General features: G+C 50.9%; 1 protein-coding gene across 1 annotated transcript in view; it reads left to right on the top strand.

The window, feature by feature from the left end:
* LOC119164834 (uncharacterized) overlaps nt 1–17,247 on the top strand; it is a 155,105-nt gene extending 137,858 nt beyond the window's left edge. Inside the window, exons 4-5 of the mRNA XM_037417036.2 lie at nt 3,264–3,558; nt 9,389–17,247. Coding sequence (XP_037272933.2) covers nt 3,264–3,558; nt 9,389–9,487 — 394 coding nt within the window. The 3' untranslated portion in view covers nt 9,488–17,247. The remainder of the gene's footprint in view (nt 1–3,263; nt 3,559–9,388) is intronic.
* The last annotated feature ends 504 nt before the right edge of the window (nt 17,248–17,751 follow it).

The following is a 17,751-nucleotide window of genomic DNA, read 5'->3' as shown; positions in this document are numbered from 1 at the left end:
AACGGCCGCGCCAACACGGCGAGCGAAGAAACAAAACGGAAATACACGCATACGACGAAACGCGTACGCGAAGTCGACATATAGTTTACGGAGTCACGGCCGAACCCAGAATGAATGTTACGAATTAACCGCTTGCGTCAGCACGCGATAAGTCCGGGGCATCTCTTCCAGGGGCCAGTCAACTTTGCTGCAGTGAATGAACGACTATAAACGTGTTGCCGACAGTATCGGTCAGTAGCCTTCACTCTGGCCGACGGTGGGTAATTACTTAGACTAATGACGGATTGCGTAATTAGCCGAGCGCGGTCATGCGTGTATTATTACCCGTGGCTTGCATGGTGCTTTATTTCGCCAGAGAGGTTGGTTGCGATATTTCGCACGTTTCGCGGCTGAGTTAATCATTCAAGCAGCTGTATCGACGTCATGCACGCATCGCCGTTGTTTTTCTGGGTTGCATCACTATGTTTGCTTTTGCTTCTGTTTTTTTTAGCCAGTTAACAATCAATACCTACGTGAGTACACTTAGTTCAGTCTGTAATATAACCCTACTATCCGCTATTTCCAATGAAAAAGCATTACCGCCATACGCTATTCGATTACCTTCGCTGAAATTTTAGGTTGCCGCATGCTGTACATGACGTAACACTTTTCATTTTGCTTCCTTGCCCCCCGACTCCCTCCGTGTTTGCCTTTGCAAGGACGCTACCCGCGCTGTGTATCGACCACTCGTTACGACGTGGGATAGAGCGCGGGAATTACAAAATGTGTGGAAAACAAGCATTTGGAAAGCGGCACATGCACCCGCCGTGCACCGTGGGGCTCATGACTGCTGACTCCGAGGTCGCGGGATCGAATCCCGGCCACTTCGACCGCATTTCGATGGAGGCTATCGACCTGTGTACTTATATTTAGGTGCGCATGGTTCATCATGGGCGTGTGCACTCTCAAGAGGGCGCTCGCTTATCGGCTCATGTGTCGCCACCATCGGCCGATTGGACTGCGAGGAAAGGCGTCAAGAGATTAAGAAACGCCCCGCCGCGGCAGTCCAGTGACTAAGGTACTCGGATGCTAACCCGCAGGTCGCCCCGGCTGCATTTTTGATGGAGGTGAAAATGCTGTAGGTTCGTGTGTTCAGATTTGGGGGCACGTTGAAGAACCCCAGGTGGTCTGAACTTCAGGAGCCCTCAACTACGGCGTCTCTCATAATCATATGGTGCTTTCGGGACGTTAAACCCCACATATCAATCAATCAATTAGGGATTAAGAAACGCTCGAAAATGCGTTTTGTGGTTCATCGCGCATCGAATGAAAGGCGTGCGCGCCTGGGAACTTCCGAATAACGGTCATTCCTGCGCCTTGATACCAAATACAACGCCACTAATTATATGATCGCGCCAACCCAGTTTTGCTGCTTTCTGTCACTGCGATACGCGTTCTGTGGAGCCGCTGTCGCCGAAGGAAGTTATATTGTACGGCGTTTATGTCGTAACGTAAAACTCTGAACCAAAGTTTGGTTAACCTTCCCGCCTTTCCTGATCGTTTCTCCTTCACTCTCTCCCCAAATATTACGATTGTTATTATTAGTATGCTGTAGCCTACTTTCTGGAAGCATACGCCGGAGTTGAACTCGCGCCCTTGTGTTCGGTGGCTAAACACATGTAGTGTGTGTGCAGATGTCTTTATCCAGAACACACACGAGCTGCACGCGCGTACGTTCTTGTTGGCAGAATCCGGACTTCGGTTTAACTTCGCGTCCCTGTCATCCTCAGCGCCTCGAAATGAAAGTAACAAAACATGTTCAAGGCGATTACGTTCGCGTTTCGTTGGCGCGAAAGTTTATTTCACGCCAGGGGACGTTGACGGCGAGACGTCGACCTCGCGCCAGACAGCGGTAATTTCCTGTCTCGGTATGCGTGGCCTGCCTACTCTCTTGAAGAAAAAGAAAACCACCGGCTGCGCACCGCTGCTGTCCAGCGTGCCACGAATATCGAGCACGATGTAATTTAAGCACGCAAATTGCGCCGCGCCAATCTTACCCATACGGTGTGTTTGTATATATAACCACGGCCGCCTGGATCGGGCGCGCGCTCGATCCACGCGGTCGAGATATAACAGAGCTTTCTCGTGCGCACGAATGGAGGGCAGGCGGAAAGTTCTAAATGGGAACGAAAAGAATCGCGCCGCTTGTGTTACAGTGCGTGCAACACTCGAGTGCGAAAGGCTGGCGCACGCTGGGTCTTAGTTACACAGTCGGGCAGCACGCTTCTTGCGAGACGTGCACGAGCCACAGAGTGGGAAGCGCGCATTTAATGACCTCGACTTTCCCGATTATTAATTATTTCGTTCCTATCAAAAACAGCGTATGGACGGAAGCGAAGCAAACTGCACCTCACAATTCATTCAAGAAATACGGTAAATCCAGCACAACTTGACATATTTTTTGTTTATTTAAATGCATGTGCAGGCTTGCAAATCAGGCCCGTAAGTGTGTAGCACGGCAACCCTCCCCTCCCCCGCGATATTTGGATGGAGCTAGGTGTTATTGCAAACATGAATGATGATAACAAGGGTCTTTATAAGTTAGTTCAGCAACTTCCCCCTCACAGGGTCGTATTCAGAAATTTTTTTCGAGGGGGGAGGCGGGGGTTCAATCATATATACTTTATGAATGTTCGTGCGTGCGTTTGTATAGTTGCTTGCATATGTACTGAAGCAAAATTGAAAGAAAAAAACTACAGGAGAGGTGGGGGGTTGAACCCCAACCCCCGCCCCATTGGCTCCGCCCCTGCCTCCTCCCTTCGAAAAAATTCCTGGCTATGGGCCTGTTGCACTTGTAATCACAGGTCCCTCTCGAACTTTATGGAGTTAACATGTAATTGCTCAGTTTCGTGGAATTTTTCTAGATGCAGTATATGGAAAACTAAGGCAATAAATAAATATAATGAAAACGATGAGTGAAACACACTCAGTAAATGAATGAACAGATTTTATTTCTGGAGAGATACAGAAAAACGAAAAATGAAACACATAATTGCTTCGATTTGTTACATTGGCACTTTGTTTCTTAAATGGTCTAATATTAGAAGTCTCCCTGGCGCATTCAACTGTTGGGGCTTTTTTTCTCCTCGATCCGATTCCTTCTCCGTTAGCGAACAAACGCTGTCTATAAGCACTTTGCGTTTTGAATCAATAGCTGTGTCGCCCTCATTGCCAGCAAAGGATTGCCCGTACTGTAACTCGAGTCGTACGCCTGGCGTTCGCAGCACGGACAGCGGCCTGGACAACCCCTTTCGTCCCGACGGTGAACTGAGCCGGGAGGCGGACACCATCGTGAGCCTGATCAAGGAAGGCAAGCCCATTACGCCGGTCAAGGGTGAGCCGGACGGATTCTTCACCCAGCTGGACGGCTCCGTCACCCACTCGTCGTCGCCGCAGCTGCAGCAGGCCAACGGCGAGTCCAAGATCTCGCCCGCCAAGGCGCCGGCGGCCGTGGCAGCCGACAGGCCCGGCACGAACGGGTCCGCCGCGCCGCCCGGCGTCAAGAAGGGCGTCGTCGAGGTACGTGCACTTCTCTCTCTTTAAGGGCTCCAGGTTGGAACGCCGGGCGTCCGCAAAAAAAAAAAAAAAAATGCCCGCAGCTTCCCTCGTGGGAACACTGAGGAGGATGCGGAGCATATAATTGGTTAACGGGGTGTTAAAGTGCGACTTACTTGGGTCGATGGCTAAATTGGTTAACGTGGTTGTGAAATGGGGTGTTAAATTGCGACTTACTTGGGTCGCTGGCTAAATTGGTTAACGTGGTTGTAGGAGGGGTGTTAAATGAGTGAACACGTACGACACGTATGCGAAAGGGTTGGACGACGACTTGGTTGCGGTTCCGCCAACACTTTGGCCGGCGCTGGTCGAAGGGACGTCGATCATTGCGACCTCGGACGTCGACGCGCCGTACAAACCAACCGACGAGCGGCAACTGAGCGAGCGAGCACCGACCTTGAGTATATATACAGCGCGACGGCGCATGCACTGTCAGCTGTCGAATGTTCGAGAAGGGGGAGAAGCGCAACGGCGCATGCGCGCGCGTCAGCTGCCGATGTTCTCGAAGCGCGACGGCGCATGCGCGCGCGTCAGCTGCCGATGTTCTCGAAGCGTGACGGCGCATGCGCGCTACATTATACAGCTAGCGAATGTTCGTGAAGAGGAGAAGCGCACGCGGTGTGTAGAGGAGGAAGGGTGCACAGATGGTGGAGGAGTGAAGCGCGCGCGGTGTGTAGAAAAGGAAGGGATGCACAGATGGTGGAAGAAGGAGGAGGAAGCTTGCGGACGGCGCCGCACTACAAGCCTCGAGTATTAGATGCTCCGCATCTAAAAAACGCTCCGCGACGTTGCTCATCAACCGCGCCACACCGACCGAGACTGTGCGTCTGTATGTGCAGCCGCCTCGTAGACTTTTTACTCGGGCACGTTTAATCGCGATCAGGGCTGATTCGATTTTGATTTGATTGATATGTGGGGTTTAACGTCCCAAAACCACCATATGATTATGAGAGACGCCGTAGTGGAGGGCTCCGGAAATTTCGACCACCTGGGGTTCTTTAACGTGCACCCAAATCTGAGCGAACGGGCCTACAACATTTCCGCCTCCATCGGAAATGCAGCCGCCGCAACCGGGATTCGATCCCGCGACATGTGGGTTAGCAGCCGAGTACCTTAGCCAGTATAGACCACCGCGGCGGGGCCAGGGCTGATTCGAATTAGGATTCGTACATACGAAGTGCCGCTGCATGACCCCTTTTAATCGCGATTAGACTAGACCGGAACGAGCGCATCGCGATCTGATTCAGAGATCGCGATTTGACTCATGTCTGCTACGGGGTCGACACGGAGAAGTTTGGACCGTGTATCATCGACCATTGTTGATCGCGATCAGGAAACCTGATTCGGTTCGGCCCTGAACGCGATCAGAAGTGCGCGTGTGTCGTGAGAAGTTTGCGGGGATAACGTGGGCGCAGCATGTGCAGGTTGGGTTGCTCGGGGAAACGTGCGAGAGGCATTTTGCCCTACAGTGGGCGCAGTTCAGTATGATGATAATTATAATTATTATAACGTATAGTTTTTCAATGGTAAACGCGAAACCGTGCGCGGCGGCCCTGTGGTCAGGGTGATCGGCTGCTGTCTCCAAATACGCGATTTCGATCCCGGTCGCGTTGCCACGGAGGCGAAATGCTATAGAGGCACTTCGCGATGTCAGTGATTATGATAACGTCGTCTGCTGCATCTTATTTTTGAATAAGGAGATCAACGGCTAAGTTGGATTGGCCAAAGGGAAAAGGGGAGTGGAAGGTCAAGCGTAGAAGAACTTTTAAAACGTGGAAAGAAAAAAAAAAGAGAGAAACTGAGTGCTTTCAAAGTGCATGTTAAAGAACCTTATAGGTGGTCGAAAGCATCAGTAGCCCTCTATTATACGCCTTCTTTGAGAGCCCGAGTTGCTTTGGGACGAACCCTATAAAGTTAATAACTTCATATATATTTCGTGAAGGATAATGTTATATACTAACTGAAGATATCGCTGGCGAAATTCATTGGCAACAGAATAGGCACACTCGACACAACGCAGCTCTGTGTTCAGCGTGTCTTTTTTTTTTTGTACGTGTGTGTGCGTCTTTAGTCTGCGGTAGCATCAAGTAGAATGTAATACCAACAAGCCCACATTGCCAATTTATGTTGAGTATGTTTTGCTGGGCGTTTAACAAGTTTTCTGTGCACGTGCACCATAGAGTCGCACCACACCGAGCAAGCTAAACTCGCTCTATAGGGCATTCCTCACGCGAGGAAAACGCTACAGAACGAAAGAAGGAAAGCTTGTTCGGCGCTTTCTAAATGAACGGCGCTCGAACCTGTTTTTGCGTGAACTAGATCTTATCGCCACTGATGACTTGGTGGGGGGAAACACGTGTAACGCTTCCGTCCTGCAACGAAAGCGGCATCTGCATTTGCCCGGTTGCATTCGAGAGCAGCACGAGACCTCTGCTTATCGAGGGAGCACTGCTTCAGCTTCCCCGATGCCTTCGGAGCAGGCATCAACGAGTGCCTTCTTGTCCAGTTTTGTTTACGGCGCGCGCATTTCTGCGTTCCTGAGATAAGTCTCATATCGCACTCGCGCAAGTATGAGCTTGTAACCAGCAAGCTCTTTCAGAATTTACAAACAACTGTTAAGATAAACGTCCTATAGAAGAGCGATTGCCGACAGTACCGTCTGTATAGCTGGGTCATCTTCATCTCAGTGAGAGCGCTGCAGCTTCTGCCTTAGCGAGCCGGTATACCGCGCTCTCGACCTGCTTTAGTTTAAGCATTTCCCATGTACAGTTCCTAGTTGAACTCCACGTAACCATGTTAGTAACCAACTTTTACTGACTCATGCATTATGATGCTGATCACTTGGGTATATTGCTGTTTTATTTCCAGTCTACGGTAGTTGTTTTTTTCTTTTCTGCTTGCTTGATTCCTTTCTTAGAGATGTTTTTTTTCCCCTTTCTTCGTCTTTTCTTCTTTTTTCGGCGTTTGTGTGATTGAGAGTCCGTCATATATTGCTTGCCCCCGCCTTATGTAATGCCTCCGGGCCCTTAAGGCTTCAATAATTGAAATGAAATGAAGAGCTCGACCGCGCGTGCACGTTTCTTGAGTCGCCTCTCGACTACGTCAGGCTACAAGGCTGGGGTTTGTTGTTTATGTACCTCAGCTTGCAATCGGCTGCCGTACTAGCTCGCTCATTTCTATCTTAGTGGGATAGTTATAACTTGGAGCTCTGATTGTTGAACGGAAAACCCAGGAGTCGCGTCTTTGAGTGCACCGCGGCCATCCAGTGACGCCCCTGAAGTCGCCTGTTCGCGCGTGTCACAAAACGCCACAAAACGCGCGTTGATTGATTGACTGATTGATTTGTGGGGTTTAACGTCCCAAAACCACCGTATGACTATGAGAGACGCCGTAGTGGAGGGCTCCGGAAATCCAGACCACCTGGGGTTCTTTCACGTTGAGCCAAATCTGAGCACAAGGGCTTACAACATTTTCGCCTCCATCGGTAATGCAGCCGCCACAGCCGGGATTCGATCCCGCGACCTGCGGGTCAGCAGCCGAGCACCCCAGCCACTAGACCACCGCGGCGGGGCTGGAAATGAACGCTGCAATCATTCTGAAGTACAGGGCGTGAAAACATAAGAGATCGCTAACCTTGTAATCTCACCTCGTAATCTTTCTTTACATTGCTGATAGTGTAAGTACACGCCAAAATTTGATAAATGTGCAGTTTTTTACACGCACGAAACGCGCCTGATGATTGAGGCATGCAGCATGTCATAACAGCGGTAGCGTGCGCGTGAGCCAACCGTCTATATATTAACTGGCATAAAGACGGAATCAAATGCCTTTACAGTTATCTTTCACGTAGAACTCCACGCGGCGTGCAGGATTGATAGGTTCGCATATCGCATGGGCACGCACAGATAAGAGTTAGTGCTTCCTTTTCCGACGTTGTGCGCACCTTGTGTTGTTAGTCAGCGCTTACCGTGTCCTGACTTGGAGTCGCTTGTAGTAACGGTGGACGGGGGTTCTGACTGACTTTCTTGTTTTTAGTAGCTCAAGAACCCCGTCATAGTGTAAATACTGTTAATAGAGAGTTTTAGTACTGCGTACGTAAGAACGCCACGTTCTGCGTAGTGCGCATGCGCAGACCGCAACGCGCACGTATCGCATTACGTGCGTACGTATGAGGTAATCGTGCCGCTCTCGAACGAGTTCGCGACAGCGCGAGACTTCGTTTTGCAAAATGGCGGCTTCGAAGGCAAGCACCGACCGGCTCTGTGGCTTAAATAATGGCCATAATCTGGCTATAACACTTGGATTGGCCAACATTGGCTGTCAACAACACGTGCTTCTGTTTTGATCTACCAGATGGCGCAACACGCTTCTCGCTCGTTACGTACGCGGGTACTACGGCGTACTATACTCGGCGACAGCTTTTCTTGACATTGGAGCGAAGGCTACGAAGGCGGGGCCTCCGCACATTTATGTTACTACGCAAGTAGTCCGGCAGCTTGCAGCCGATTTCGGTTCCAGTTTCGGTTTTCGCTTGCTCGCTGCGCTAGTGTGTTTAGCAAAATGTATGCATGCAAAATGGGAACGTCAGAGTTAAACTTTGATGAGAGTGCATACATGCAGCTAGTTACTGTGCTGTTTATATACTGGTACATATAAAATTTTCCGTTGTTCAGAACGTTTTCCCAGCATTATTCAGCCTTTATAACAGTGAAGTTTAGGTTCCGTGTTCAGCCCAGTATATACGGGTACGCGCCACACGTGATCGAATGTTAACGTTTACGGTATTGAGCCCTGGTACAGGCGAAATGGAAGACCGGTTGCGGCACGATCCGGCCACGGGCCTGTCTTGTTTCAGTTTTGCTGTATTCGGTTTACGCCCTCAAAGGCTGTCAGCAATGATCGGCGCAGACTGCGCCTCTGTGTTCGAGAAGCCTCACAATTGTTGTAGATCGTTGTTAAGATTGCGCGCAAGACGCGAACAGTGAAGCTTATTTCAGAGCTTGCGGGGCCACCAGTGATAAGGCTGGAAAGTCCGATGCGTGATGTATAAAAGACGGCGCGTCCCAGCAGACGCAGCCGGCGTGCGGAAAACGTGGTGCCGTCCAAAAAATAAAAAAGAAAAAAAAAACTAGGGCGCACTATAACTTCTTTTCCATGAACAGCGTCCCATACTTGTTCTATCCTTATAATGAAGAAAGTTTTATTTATTCGGGCCAAGTAGCAATTAGAATCAGAAAATAAAACAGGTACTATTTCCTGGCGCGCGCGCATGCAGGCGGTTCGGCTCTATAGCTTCCACAGTGCTGTCAAGAAAAGCTGTCGCCGAGTATAAAAGCCGATTAGTGGCAAACGACGCCACGTAACGCAAGGCGCTTGCGTGATGCGTACGTAGCACCATTCCGCAGTACTAAAACTCTCTAATGTGTGCTCACAGTGGTTCCACTCAATTGTTCTAATTGGTGATAGTAGGTGGACGACAAGCACTGAAGACAGCTAGGGAAGGGAGAGGGGGTGCTGACACGCTATGGGGGCAGCGATCGCCCCTACCGCCCCCCTTTCCCATCTGGATCCGCCGCTGCACATCATCCATTTTGCTTTCGCACACGTTTTCCTTGTCTTTCTGGTTTTCTTGGATGCTGTTTTTTAGTTAATTTTTCAGTTACGAGTACAACAGCTCTGGTCCCGTGTGTTTGTGCCTTCTTATGGTCTATACGTCTTTTGGCGCTGCTTCGAGAATGCGTTTGTACCAACTTGACCAATTTTTCTGTCCTGTTTTTGTCTCGCCTCTCCGCAGGTGCAGCATGGCATCGTAGTGCCTCCCTCGGACTCCTCCACCGTGGAGCAGGTGATGATCAAGAAGAAGCCAAAGTGCAAGTGTTGCGTCATCCAGTAGGGCGCCGTCAAGTTGTGGACATTGTGGACTGCTGCTGCTTCGCTCTGTGCCTCTACATGGGTGTCCCTCTCCCCCCACTATCCCTGTCGCGCTCTCTTTGGCTTCCTCGAGCTTTTTCTCGTTTCTTTTTTTAATTTATTCATCACGTAGCTGAAGCTGTTGAGCAGCCGATGGACTAGGGCGGTCCTTCTGAGGGCCGCGCCGACCTAGCGGGAGGTGATGATGTCGTCGTCGTCAAAGTGAAAAAAATGCGTCGTATTTTTGCGATCCGAGCGTGCCTTTGACCACCGCCACCTTGCTCCAATGTTTGTGCGACGAGGAGCTAAAGCTATCCCAGTGAATTTCCAAAACCAACGTTCTTTTTTCTCCTTTTCGTTCCCGAGTGTTCGATGCCGCGGTCGGTACGCGCACCTTGGTCAGGCGTATTTTTCGGTTGCACGATCTGGCGAGCATGAGGGCCCGGCCGGACATGTCGCGAATGTCCGAGAACAAGCGAGGCACTTGTCTTTTACTCTCCTCTCCTTTTAGCGAGGCAAGAGCGGTGAAACCGTTAGGTCTTGGACGGGAGTCCTGAGCCTGTCGTTCTTGACGCGGGTTCGTCTACTACACGTCGCTCCGTGGACAGTTCTGGACGTCCCGTAATCATGGCGTGCACGTGAGGTGGACTTTAAGGTAATCTCTCAGGCCTGTGTTTTGTTCCCATTTTTATCGCCGACGAACCTAGTACCGCGGGACTCGGTTGGCACCTTGAAACGTCGTTGTGGTGGAAAATCATGCGCACCGTGACGGTGAAATAACGGCGTCTTTTCACGGAACTCGACTCGTACACGATGCATCCATTCTCTTCAAGCACGGCGCCACGTCCTCTAGACTTTCGTAAGGACGAAGAAGTCAGCAGCTACTTCGCGATGAACGGGCGTGCAGTACAGGGCGGGCACGTCTTTGTCAGCTTACACAAGTGCGAATCTTGCACGGTCGTTGCTAATTTCCCACGCGATGGGAAGAAAGTGGAAGCGGTGGAGCACGTTTTCCATCGTCCGAGCTACGCTCGCCGTTCAGTGGACCAGGCCTGGACGCGGGCTCTCAGTTATCGCATCTGGTCGGGGACGTGGAGGACACGTACCTTTACGAAAGGATTGCGGCGCCGTAGACAGGACACGGTGTAGAAGAGCGTAGCAGATCTCCCTGTCCCGGCGCAGACGGTGAACTTTGCAAGTTCTGCGATGCTTTTTTGTTTTGCACGGCCCGCGGTGGCTCAACACCTTGTTTTCGTCGGCGGAGAGGACGCAGGCCAGGCCACGACTGCCGTGTGATATATGTGGTTCTCCCGCCCGCCCCTTTTCCTCCCCCCGCTTCCGTGTATCCCGACGCGAACTCTCGAGAGAGACGGCCGCGACGTCGTACGTTTATTGAGCGCGTTCGTCGAAAGAGACATGCGCGCGACGTGTACGTATGTATTACCTTTTTTTTTATTTTAGAGAGGGCCCCATGTTGCCAACTAAAGTCGCTGGACACTGGAAAGTCGAGGGGAATCCCCTTCCGACGCGGAGGAACGTCCCAGTGTGTACCGCATCCGTTGCGGTGGGCGCCAGAGGCTAGCGCCTTGGAGGTATCAGAGGGCCTCTATAAAACTACCCGGAAATCGAAAGGTAGTTCTGTTGTTGCCGTTTCTCACGACGCCACAACGATCACGGGGCTGCCAGATTTTTTTCAAAACGGTGCCGTGATAGCCATGGTGGAGCTACAGTTGTATGATACAAAAGCACGTGGCCCCCCCGCTTCTTTCGCCCTTTCCACCGCTCATCTTTCCCGCTGGACGGGTGGTCCTCAGTGAATAAGGCAAGGCACTGCGCCGTGTCGCCTTATGGCTGACAGAAATTAGGTGCCTTTTTTATTTCTTCTTTTTCTTCTAACCACCGCCAAATCGGCGAGCGCTCGTACGTGCGAGCAGACAAACGGGCTCTGGATGACATGGCCAGGCACGAACGGTGACGTCACGGCCAACGCTGGGGATCACCCAAAGGCCCGGATGGACAAGCGATTGGATGTTGTGGCTCGCTGCGCTGCCGCGTTTAGCAATGCTAATCATGTCGGCACTCTGAACATGACGCGCACGTTTACTCGAAATTGTCAAAAAATTATCGCAGGTATAGCTTTTGTATAGCTTTTGGGGCCCTTTAGGCGCCGGATGACCACCCACTGCTGTCGCGCAGCATCGACGACGGGTGAAGACTATACTTTGCCGGAGCTATCGTTGAACCTTTCCTTCTGAAGCGGAGTACCCCTTTCTCACCCTAAAGAGGTGTACAGAGCTGAGCTTCCGAGCGCGGCAGCTACTGTTGTTAAATCTCGTTCTAAGGTGACACCGGCACCCTGAAAATGAGGCAGGCGCGCGTGGCGGAGATGTCAGGGCAGCTTTGTGTTGTTTGCGTGAGAAGTGGCGCTGTCGTCGGTATCGAAGACCCTCTCGCAGCTCGTCGACCTGTTAGGCCTAGCGAATCGCACTCCCGCCTAGCCTCGACCGCAGTCCCCCGAACTGCCGGCATTGCCTGGCGGAAACCACGCGCTATACTTTCCAGTGCCTAGCGACTTTACTGCCAACTGGCCCTTCCTCGCGCAAATCGCTGTTTTCAGCGCGTATATATACGACGTGAAGAAAACACACACAGTTAATATATTTTGTCCTGCTTTGCGTGTTACCGTAGGTGTAAATAAAGGCAGCTGCACACATTATGTCGGGCACCATCCCCTCCTACTCACTCGCCCCAGTGTTTATTTTTTTCTATTTTTCAGACTACTCCTCCATCTCGAGCCTTCGTGCGTATCGCACGCGGAACACAAGAAGTGAACGGCTACATCAGTGGACAGACGCGCGCCGAGACGCGATAAAGGCCTGACCACACGAACGCGTTGCAGCGCGTACCCGGCGCCGCACCGTCTCCCTATGGAGAAAGAGGGCACGCGGGTTCGCGTAGCCGTGCCACCCTCTCCCTGCAAAGGGAGAGGGTGGCGCGGCGCCGCATCGACACGCCTCACGTTGACGCGCTGCAATGCGTATGTACGTGTTTCAGTAGGCGAACCTCTACAAAACCGGTTTCGTGTGCATTCGCGTGTTCTATGCGCATGTCTCTTGAAAGGAAAACGATGCGACATTCACGACTAACGAAGGGCTTCACAGCATTATTCCATCGCAGCATGCGTTGCCTATAGAGTGGCTGGAATCGGTGCATACTAGTAAAAAAAAAAAGATATGTTTGTATTGTTGCTTGACCACGTGAATCAATCGGCCGCGTCTCATTGGTGTCCACGATCGGCAGCGCAGCGAAATGCTGCACGCCTGTTGTCGCGGCGGTCGTTTCCAATGCCGCGCCCGGGCGCTTGGTGCGGCGCGTTTTGTTCGCAAATGTAGCCGTGGCTGTAACATTTTACGGGCTCCGCGGCCATCGGTGTAGCATACGCGGTGGCAGAGTGTACAAAAGCTTCCCTCTCCTTCCACCCTTCCTCCTGTAGGTTCCATTATTGCAAATGTCTTACAACGTCTTTGATGCCCTCCTTTATTTGTGTCCTTTTTGTTCTATCTCCCCGTTGGCTGTTTTTAGTGGCACCTTCAAAAAACGGTTGTTTTCGTCGAGATGGCCCTTCGTAGGATGCCGCACATGGGCGCGCCTCTGACGTATACACGGCTATACGCAGTCACATCAGTCCCGGTTTGTGAGTGTGTGTGTACAAACGATTTTAATTTCAAGCTCTCGGCGTGTTTCCTTCGCCGTTTGCTCGCATAGATATAGATTTTTATGTTCGAGTTACTCCGCGGCCGAGCAATTTTAACGCCGCAGATGTATTTCTTCAACCTAGTAAACGACGCCTGGCATTGGAGCCAATCGAGAAACGAGTTGGACGTACGGAGCTGAGCGCCCGCTGGGTCCTAAGGGCCTGACCACATGTGCGCGTTGTAGCGCGACAGCGCGTGGATGGTAGACTCGGAGCCGCGCCCTCTCCCTGTAAAGAGAGAGAGCTCGCAGCTTCGTGTAGCTGCTCACCCTCCCCTTTCTTGGAGAGAGGGCGTGGCGCCGTGTCTATCAGATACACACTGGCGCGCTACGACGCGTACGTGTGGTCAGGCTTTTTGTTTTGCGGAACTCCGCCAACATGCTTGTGCTTTCAAAGCCAAGACAGTCCAAAAGAACACAGCGATTTTTTCTGTTTTTTTTTCTGTGGCTACTGCTGAAGTACCTTTCAGCAGAGGCACTTTTCGCACTTTTAGGCATATATGGTGCTCCCATTTGAGGAAGACATTGTTGCTGAGTGGCAGTAATTGAGGAACGCGTCATCACAAGACTAGGAGTTGTGAATACAGCGACTCTAATTGGTCTCAGTACAACCTCTCGTCGTAAAAAATTTTAATCTTTTGTTTCGAGGCAAGAAATCGTACTTATAATTTTCTTCGGAGTTTGGAACAGCCTTCGTTGTAATTATCGCGCTGGTGCCCGAAAAAAAGAAGAATCCATTCCTACTCGCTAGCTGCGGAGTGTGGAGACACAAAAACGAACGCCATTTCGATCACGGTATCCCCGTGGCCGATAAATACTGCTGTCCCAAGCGTGAGCGATCACGCAGGCCCGATCGGTGGCACTACAGGACGATTTGCCGCGGCGTCTACTCGGTTAGAATACACGAACGCACTAGGGCAACTTTTTTATATAAGTAGGCTTCCCTTAGTAAAATATCGCTCAAAACAATGGACGGCGATAAAAGTCTTGGTTTTGTTTGTTTCTGCGATGTTTTGTCAGCCGGCGCATCTGGCGAGTGTGTTCGTCACTTTGGTCGGCGGCGTTTGCTCGAAGAATTGACTGCGTTGCGAATAGTGGCTTTGGGCCAGTCTGTGTAACCTTTAACGTTACACCTTGCCGCCTCATCTAGAAATGCAGCTCGCCTCCAGACAGGCTGTAACCGCGGGCGCTCGCTTCATTGTGTCGCGTCAGCTGGCCGAACCCGTCGCACGCTTCTCGTGATACATGGACACCATGTGGCATCAAGCCGCACGCGTTTCAACCTGGCTACGCTTCCGCCACCACGTGTACGAGTGAGAAATGACCTTTAAGCAGACCCTGTATATCCTTACCGGCTGCTTTCGCCGAAGGCAGCACGCAGAGGTCCCATCAAGTGCGCCCAGCAATTACGCAATGACTACCATTAGCATCGGTCATCACTCGTGACCGATATAGGGGGTTGTGGCGGCCCGCTGAAATCTGCTCTAAGGCGAGCACTGCACCCAAGTCGGGCGTGTTGCTGCTACACAACAAGAATCGTGATAGGGCCTAATTGCGTTTCTTTTGCTGAAAAGTGCGTTCGACGATTTCCTATTGGGAGTGATATATGTCGTCCTGATAGCCGCACGCCCTTCGTGGCAATACGGCTGGCGATCATGGTTGTGTCGCAGAATTACTATCCAAATACGTCTGTTCTTGAAGTGGTTAACAGCAGGCAACCGCCAGATGCGTTTGGCCACTTATTGAGCATCCGGCCTCCTCTGCAGAGTCTGGTACACGACGCCCCCGAATGAAATTAATGTTTAGGAAGAAGCATGCACTAGCAGCATCAACGTGAAACATACTGCACCTCGCAGTATGAAGTTCGATTCAGGTTGATGCGCTTATGATTGTACTCGCAGAAGTTCCAGTCCTTCACTGTTACAGAATGTTGTTGGCGAACACAGCCGGGAGAGATGTGCCGCGTGATTTAAGACAGTCCCATGTTCACGATCGTGTTCGTTTCGTTTGCCCGTGTCTGTAACAGCCCGACGACAGCTCTGTGCTGTGTTTTACAGTGGTGTCTTTTGTGTTACCGCGACCCGCTTGAATACGGTGACGTGTTTGCGCCGTAGATGAACGTACCGATGGTGATTTATTTTTATTATTCTTGTTATTCTGCCGTTGTGTCTGTGTGGTTGAGTGTATGGCCCCGAGTGTCAGTCAAGAGGACCCAAGGCTTGCTGCCTAGTTTACGAGATGGACTCGTCACAATGTGAGAACACGCGTGTTCGGGTTTTTTGTACGTGCAGACTTGTCGGTTTAAGACATGGTGTGACACAACGTAGTGTATTGTGACCTTGGTGATTTGCATGCACAGCGTATAGCAGACGACGGGAACTTGTAGAATGATTCTGCGTGTCGACGAGGGCTGTGCCCGTTTCACATGTCGACAATGCTTCTTCAGCCGCACCTGGTTTGTTTTGTCGGAAGTTTGACACGCAGCTTTCCAGTCTGCTTTTTTTTTAATGAAAAAAAAAGAAGACGTGAACGTAATCTGGTGGCGTCTTTACCGGTGCAGTGATCTCTCAGCGAAATCGCAACGAAATAGTTGGATGCAGCCTTTGTCCAGAATAAGCGGAGCCGTGAGGGTGGGACGAGTGTCAACAGTGGCACGTCTATACATGGTTACATGCTCTACCCATGGGCTCTGCAGATGAAGGCAAACGACGTTTTTCCTAATTTTGTCTCGCCATTAGTTAGAGCTCATCGAACATCCACCTATACGATAGCTTCGTTTCTTTTGGCAAACGCTGCGTGCATCTTTATCGCTATAGCTTTTTTTTTTTTTCGGTTATCGAAGAGTTGTTGCAACCGGTATTCACCGCACACCATTCGAATCAGTGTTATCGAAAATGAATTCAGTGGCATTCACCACTGGAGAGCCGTGACAATTGCATAGGCGAAAACGTCATGTTCGCTGAACAATCATCGGAAGAGATTGTTCTGAAAATTTTCCTCCCCGATGGGACAGTCCTCGAGACTCGCCACGTATCAACTACCGCGGCGATGGATTTGCGTTTGTTGTTGAACGCTTTCATTGCAATGACCGGTCCGCCGCTCTTATCTGTGAGGTCCTGCGGTAAAGCCTCATTGTAACGAAAACCGCGATATGACATTTCGTCTAAAAAAAAATGCTCTGCTTGGCTGCATAGGAAACGTGCTCGTAGCTCAAAACTTGGTCATCGCTGTGAACCACGGTGTTTAGAAGTATCTGCGAACTTTGCCGCTTCGACTGAGGCCTTACCGTATGACCAGAGTCGTGTCGGTTCAGCCTTACTGTTCGTGCATGTTATCGTGAAGTTGGTGTGCTCGACTTTCCGCTTCGTTTTTTGCATGGAGGAAAAAAAAGGGCTATAAGAAAGCGTCGCGTGAAAATTTCGAAACCTAGCCACGAAAAATGAAACGAGAGCATGCTGGGAATCGGTGACCAGCGTATAGAACGAGAGGGAGGAGCTGCGTCCGAGGAACTTTGCTTGTGGACGTCGGGCGCTCGCCAATTTTTTGTTATTGTTCATGACTCAACCAAAAAAAAAACAGCGGTACCATTGGAAATGTGACACGAACGCGAGCGGATTCAGAAGAGGTAGGCTTGTGGACGCCATGGTTGTCTCCTATCTTTTTTTTTTTTCCTTCATGCGCTTTTGTTTTTTAAACATGAGAGGCCGCATCGCGCTCCCCTTTCCACTCCCTCTGCCCTGCACTGGCTTCCGCACGGGCCGTCGTGAGACAGCGGGAGTGGACAGCGAGGCGTGTTGCGCATGCGCGATCCTTGTGCATGTGGCACTGCGGTTGTACGACACCCCGTGCGTTCATCAGCACGCAGCGTATGCCGACGTGGCAGAGAAAGCGCAGTGTTGCGGCTCGACGATGGGCCAGCGATTGTACAAAAAAAAAAGACGGGCCCGTGTGTAGGCCGGTCTGAATAAATATGTGCACCTGCAGATCGAAGCGGCTGGTCGTGGTACTTTGTTAAATAGACGTGTAGTTAAGTAGAGTGTAGTTTCCTACAACGTTTAATTACCAGAGGGAACTCTGGCGATGGTGTCTAGCTGCTACGCATGGCGCTTCAACCAGCCTGGTACACGTATTTGTCTAACCTTTCTCATCTCGACCAGCACACACACAAAAAAGGACAAAAACACAAGAAAGTGCGCGGGACAAGCGCTCTCTTGCGTTTTCGCCCTTTTTTTGGCGCTGATCGAGGTGTCCCAACTAGTCCAATTTGCTACATAGTCTACGCTTCGTTTTTTAGGCTTCGTTGGGCTCCGCAAGTTCCGCAAATGTTCGACAGTTCCACTTCACATGCCTTAATATTTTCGGTTTAGCTATTCAAATCGGCTCACGAAGTTACAGCGATCCATTGTATTATATCTTCGTCTAAACAGGGGCGAGACCGGCGGGCAGCACACGGTGGCTAAGTGTAACACGTGTTTATTCGGTCACACAACCAAC

This window comes from Rhipicephalus microplus, chromosome 9, assembly GCF_043290135.1.
Source record: "Rhipicephalus microplus isolate Deutch F79 chromosome 9, USDA_Rmic, whole genome shotgun sequence".
Taxonomy (NCBI): Eukaryota; Metazoa; Arthropoda; class Arachnida; order Ixodida; family Ixodidae; genus Rhipicephalus; species Rhipicephalus microplus.
Note: the sequence above shows the minus strand (reverse complement) of the source record. Positions and strands in the feature narration are given on the sequence as shown.